This window comes from Physeter macrocephalus, chromosome 11 (genome assembly GCF_002837175.3).
Source record: "Physeter macrocephalus isolate SW-GA chromosome 11, ASM283717v5, whole genome shotgun sequence".
NCBI lineage: Eukaryota > Metazoa > Chordata > Mammalia > Artiodactyla > Physeteridae > Physeter > Physeter macrocephalus.
Genome location: NC_041224.1, coordinates 167,309,413 through 167,316,202, shown reverse-complemented (window position 1 = coordinate 167,316,202; position 6,790 = coordinate 167,309,413). Strand labels below are relative to the sequence as shown.

Here is a 6,790-nt window from a genome sequence, read left to right as displayed (position 1 = left end):
GCACATAGAGTGGGCTCAATAAATGTTTGTTAACTAATGAGAAGATTAGAAGCAGTATTTAGTAGTTGGTGTTGTTGGGTGGGAGAAATGATAGCCTGAGATCCATAGAAAGAGTGAGAAAAATCACAACAACCAGACACAAAGCTCACCGATTAAAAAACACACAGTCCCGTACATCTTACTAACCTCTGAGAGATTAGAGCACAGACACAAAAGCAATTGCCATTCTACAGTGATGATCCCGAGTCATTAGGAAAATATTCAACTTTGTTTAATTCTTGTTTAATAAAAGTCAGGGAGCTATAGAGTGCACGTTTAAAATATTTCCATCGGAGAGGATTAAAATAGTCCCTCAGTGGGAACCTTTTGTCCCCTCTCATGCTGAGATTTCCTTTTGAAAATATAATCTTGATGGTATAATATTGCATATCTTTAAAAAAATAGACCTTGGTTCTATTCCAGGATGTCTAATTCCACAGTATCTTTTGTAGACATAGAAAGTATGCTTTTTCCTTGTCTTTTTGATTTATTAAGCTTCTTAGTAAAGACTCTGAATACATTCCACATATCCGATCTTCCTGTTTCAGTTACAAAACAGTACAGAATTGGATCAGCAACACAATTTAAACTTGTTAATGCAACTGTGATTCTATAGATTTTATAACTCTGCTTCCCAGGCTTGTTATGGTCAAACATACGTTCATCTAAGTTCACGTCATGCTCTAAAACGCTGCGAATCAGCAACATCACATGAAAGGGAGTAAAACACAAGATAAAAGTCAACGTGATAGTAACAAGTAGTTTTATGATTCTCTTCTTTTCACTGTCTTCTGTAGCTTGATTTTGCTGCACAGCTTTGTAGACTTTCTGGTTGCAAGCCATTATGATGACCAAAGGTATCATATAGCCTACACATGTCCTAGCAAAGTTAAACCTGATTTGCCATTTCTCCAAAGGATATTTGTCATAGCATAAAGTAAAGTTAGACTTTGTGGCATCACAATATTCAACAGCTGTTTCATCTTCCCACAAAATGACAGCATTGAAGATGGTTTCCAATATCCAGATGAAAAGGCTCACCATGAACGCACATCTTCTTGACCTTAGAAAAGAAAACTTCAAAGGGTAGACAACTGCTAAATACCGATCAATCGCGATGCAGGTGAGGAAAGCTGTGCTACTGTAAAAGTTCATGTACATGAAGAAGGCACTCCCTTTGCACAGGGCAGGAGAGAATGTCCAGTTGTCTTTATTCCAAGTATAATCAATCCATAGAGGGAGAGTTAAGGCATACAGCAGATCCGACAAGGATAAACTGAAGAGGTAAATGCCTAATTCATTTTCCTTTTTTGCTTGCAGAAAAGACACACATAGAGAACCGATGTTGGCTGGAATGCTGACTATTATCACAAAGATGTAAACAGCTGGAAATAAATAGTGATCCAAGTCATGCTGTTCTTCAATACATGTGCTGTTCATTTTTTCTTTTTCAGGTGCTGATTATATCCGTTCTTAGATGGTAAGTAGCAAAATAAGTCTTGTCTCTTGGTAGTCTGTTTTCAACACCTGGCTCTCTTTTACTAAGATTTCTTCAGTTTTCCTTTGCTTTCAGAAGTTCTGATTGATTCATCAATGGTCTTAAAGGATGACTGGAGATCAAGTTTCACACAGGTATCGATGGCTGGAAGTCAGGATCCAGGGTCCTGGCAGTTACTGAAGTGATCAGTCGATTTTAATGTGCAGAAGCCCATGTGCTTATTCTCACAGCATGCTGATGAAGAACCCAGGAGGATTCGCCACATTATCCATCAGTTTTCATAGAATGCTGTCTTCAGTTTGGTTTTCTTCACGAAACTCAGAGGAGATTGGTGCAAATGTGAATATATAAGGCTTTATTTTCACAAAAGTTGACATCTCTTTTTAAAATGCCTTCGTTTCTGTAATGAAAGACAAACTAGAATAGTTTGGATGCTTAAAAGAGACATCATGATTTTTGAAACAATCTTATTTTATTTCATTTATTGAGGATATCAAAGTGCATTAAATTGCATACAATGAAGGTGCTTAAAAAGGGAAAATTGTCTAATTGACTTCAGTAAATGAAATCAGGCTGAGATATTTGACCTTTTTCAAATAAGAATTATCCAAGGGATGCCAGGTTAGAGGGAATTATATTTCTCACTAGACACAATCTAAGCACACAAAACTAAAGTTAAAAGTCATTTTAGAAGCTAATTTAAAAAAAGATGGCGAATTCAATTATTTGTTTGTAATCAGTAAATGCATTTGAGTGTATGGTAAACTGTATGATTATAGGATTTCAAATGTTTTTTTTCATATGCAATCTATGTATAAGGCACTTATTTTCAAAATATGCTTATTAGCCAAGAAAAAATTGTCACAAGAATTTTGATAAAGTGAAGCACTTAAAAATATAGCAGGTTGCTGAAACTTCGTAAATAATTAGACGACACTACATCATTTGTTTCTCCTTTGCTTTCTTTGTGGGTAATTTACTTATCTTTCTCATACTCTTGTGAAAGAGAGGGCAGAATGTGCTCCATTCTGGGTAAAATCTTGTGATCATCAGTTTCTACCTTTATACCTGATCGTTTACTAGGTTAGTTTTTTAAAAATATCTGATGTACATTCATGTAGGAACAGAGAATCCATCCTTCTCTCCATATTGGAATAGAGAAATACTATCTTTACTCCTCTGCTAGTGAGGCCTGTTGGTGCTTTGGATGATTTATCTGAGAGGAATCTTCACAGAAAGCTTTGTAGAGTCACCATGTAGGGGAAGGAAGACATGTCCTCTTCCTGTGTGCTGTGAGGCCTACAGGACCCTAAAACCGTCCCTTTCCAAGTGTCGATGCACCCTTAGCACAAAAGAGGCTGCCACCACAAGGCACCAGTATTCTGCTGGGAGAGTAAACCATATCCAGAGCCCATAGGATATGTCACTCTTAACACAAAATGGAGAACAAAAATTCCGGAAATCACCTAGTTTTTCCACACCTAAAAATATGAATAAACAGCCTTTCATTTTTATTTTTTAAATTTTTATTGGAATATAGTTGATTTACAAATGTTGTGTTAGTTTCAGGTGTACAGCAAAGTGAATCAGTTATACACATACATACAGCCACTCTTTTTTTTTTAAGATTCTTTTCCCATATAGGCCATTACAGAGTATTGATTAGAGTTCCCTGTGCTATATGGCAGGTTTTTATTAGTTATCTATTTTATATATAGTAGTGTTTATATGTCAATCCCAATCTCCCAATTTATCCCTCCCCCTCTTAAACAGCCTTTAAATAAATAGGGAAACCTTCCAGAGAGGAAAAAAAGGAAGCAGGAGCTAAGATCGAGAGGTAAGTGAGCAGTAAAGCTCTGGGTACCCTAAGGCGTACATAGATCTGGAGGAACTAACTAGAGCTTTGACTACAGAGAACAAGTGACAGAGCATGGACCAGTGACAGAGTATGGGCCAGTGATAGAGCATGGGCCAGTGACAGAGCATGGGCCAGTGGCAGGGCATGGGCCAGTGATAGAGCATGGACCAGTGGCAGAGCATGGGCCAGTGGCAGGGCATGGGCCAGTGGCAGGGCATGGGCCAGTGATAGAGCATGGGCCACTGACAGAGCATGGGCCAGTGGCAGGGCATGGGCCAGTGGCAGGGCATGGGCCAGTGATAGAGCATGGGCCAGTGACAGAGCATGGGCCAGTGGCAGGGCATGGGCCAGTGATAGAGCATGGACCAGTGGCAGAGCATGGGCCAGTGGCAGGGCATGGGCCAGTGATAGAGCATGGGCCAGTGGCAGGGCATGGGCCAGTGATAGAGCATGGGCCAGTGGCAGAGCATGGGCCCACACAGGTAGCAAGGGGTCCTTGACACCCCACTCATGCTGGGATCCAGGAGCCTCAGCCATCAAAATAAACAAAATAAAATAACAAACTTTACAGATATTTGCAGACAGACAGCAGGGAAAGTTGGCAAGTTCCCTGTCTTAGCTTTGTTTCTGTGAGGAGCTATCATAAAAAAACAGTCCGAGTACTCAATGGCCTCTGGCTGGTCCTCACTTGGGAATGGGGTCTGAGTCTATACTATTATTCTGGTTCCATAAACTTCAGGCCAATAGTGAATTAATATTGGATCTATGCGCTCAACTTCACTAGTCGCCAGAAATCTATGAACTAAAACCACAGAGAGATACAACGACACACCCACCAGAATAAACGAAATGAAAAAGATAGCAAATTCCAAGTCTTAGTGAGGATGTAGAGCACCTGGAACTCTCATATACTATTGGCTAGAAAACTGTTTGGCTCTTATGCAAATCATATGGTTCAGCAACTCTACTTCTAGGTATATGCTCAACAGAAATACATACATGTGGTTCCCAAAAGACGTGTGGTAGAATTAGAATGTTCACAGTAGCACTCTTTGTAATATCCCCCAACTGGAATGCCTATTAGCATTAAGAGAGGTAAATAGATTGTGGTATATTAACACAATTAAAATCTATACATTAATGAAAATGAACAAATTATTGTTACATGCAATAACATGGTTGAGGCTCAGAAACAATGCAGAGGGATAGAAAAAGGCAGGCAGAAAGTGTACATATTATCTGATTAAGAACCAGGTAGTGTTAATTTATGCTATCAGAAATCAGGGTAGCAATCCATTTACTGAGCGCTTTCTGTGTGCTGGACTCCATGTAAAATGGCGTGCATATTTATTATAATTTATGTTTTACTGTAACTCTGTGCTGTTTATTACAATCCTATATTACAAAGAAGAACTGAGCCACATATTAGGCAATTAGCCCCATATTGCCTGTCTAATCTTGGTAGACCTTGGCTGCAATCCTAGGTTTAACTCTAAAGCCTCTTGACTCAACTATTTTGTCTCCTGCCTTTTACATAAAAATACCTTAGATGTCTGAGGTATTTTTGCGACAGCACAGACTAGCTTTGTTGAAAAGGAAGAGAATATTTTCTACTTTCCACCTAAATAGTAGCACTGATGAATTAGCACAGGTCTTTCAACTATAATAGCTCTCCTAATTAAAGAAAATGACGTGAATGAAAATTTCTGCAAACTAGATATAAAATAATCAACCCTACATTTTCTAAAAGACGTCACTTTTATGTTCTCTATTAAACTGCCTGGACTTCAAATAAACTTGTGAGAATCATCACCTTACATCATGTCTCACACTCTGACAATGTGTCCTTATGTTTCCGGGTATCTGTCAACACGTTTTCTTTGGAAGGTTAAACATGTTCCTTTTCAGTAACTTATATAATGGATAAAGCAACACTTTTCTTCAGGCTTTTATTTTTCCTGTACTTGATTTTAGAAACAGATGGCTAAAAAGGAGCAAATATCCTGCTACCACCTGGGGCGGGAGGGGCAGGGGGGCGGCGGGGGGGGGGGGAGATCTCCCAGTTTTTTGAGTCAGGAGGCTGAATTTTGAAGGGTCTATTGTTTAGCTCAGGAATCACCTGTGAATTGTTTTAAAGCCGCAATTAATTATCTTTCACCACTCACAATGTGGTAATGAAAAAAATGTAAATAAGACCAATTGGAAGTGGGAAGAACCATCAGGCATTCCCTTTCTTCTCAACAAAGCCCACCTGCATTGTTGCAAACAACCATGTAGAATGTCATATTAAACATTTAGTTGTTATAAAAAACAGAGAAAGAGGAGTCAGCTGGCTGTTATCTTTGGCAGGGGTGGGGTGGGTGGGGGTGGGTGGGTGAGTAATGACAGGAAGAGGGCACCAGGAGGACTTCTGAGAACTGGGTAATGTTTTGTTTCTTGATATGAGTGTTGATTCCATGAACAATTTCAGTTTGTAAAAATGTATCACGCTGTACACAGGATATGTTCCTTTTTTCTGCATGCAGGTTATATTGCAGTTAAGGTTAAAAAGTGAAATCAAAAGGCTATGTGAGATGAGATGTAAAGAATCTTGACAGGGCTTCCCTGGTGGCGCAGTGGTTGGGGGTCCGTCTGCGATGCAGGGGACGCGGGTTCGTGCCCCGGTCCGGGAGGATCCCACATGCCGCGGAGCGGCTGAGCCCGTGAGCCATGGCCGCTGAGCCTGCGCGTCCGGAGCCTGTGCTCCGCAACGGGAGAGGCCACAGCAGTGAGAGGCCCGCGTACCGCAAAAAAAAAAAAAAAAAAAAAAAAAGAATCTTGACAACTAACATCTGAATAACCTGCAGATAGAGCATATCTGTCTTCCTAAGAAATGATATGATTTCACTTTTTTCCTCACATATAAAAAGTAATTTATAGAAACACAACAAAACAAACAATAAACAACTTAAATAATCTGAAAATAAATTCACCCGTAATAAAAGTTTACCATATGAAAGAATAAGTATTCTAGGCACGTGGAGGAAGTAAATACAAATCATGCCTTGAGGAAAGCTCCCTCAACCCAGGCTTTAAAGAATTCTCACAGATTGCGTTCTAACAAATATGAGCTGATTAAAACACCTCAACCCCAAACACACTCGATTTTAAAAATAGATGGATAAAAAGAACAAATATCCTGCTACCACACTAGAAGAAAACACACACACTTACACACATACAGAAATTAGCTGCTATGTGTGAGATTCAGCAAAAGCAAGAAAGAAGAGTACTAGATCCACAAAAGCTTTAGAGATAAAATTAATAGATATATAACACAAAACAAGTTGTTTTTTTTTTTTTTTGCGGTATGCGGGCCTCTCACTGTCGTGGCCTCTCCCGTTGCGGAGCACAGG

The 6,790-nt window shown here is 39.5% G+C and overlaps 1 protein-coding gene across 1 annotated transcript in view; it reads right to left on the bottom strand.

The window, feature by feature from the left end:
- Positions 1 to 315: 315 nt before the first annotated feature.
- The window catches only part of GPR65 (G protein-coupled receptor 65), a 9,139-nt gene continuing 2,664 nt past the window's right edge, over positions 316 to 6,790 (bottom strand). The window contains exon 2 of the mRNA XM_007123740.3: positions 316 to 1,937. Within this exon, the coding sequence (XP_007123802.1) occupies positions 454 to 1,479 (1,026 nt within the window). The 5' untranslated portion in view covers positions 1,480 to 1,937 and the 3' untranslated portion in view covers positions 316 to 453. The remainder of the gene's footprint in view (positions 1,938 to 6,790) is intronic.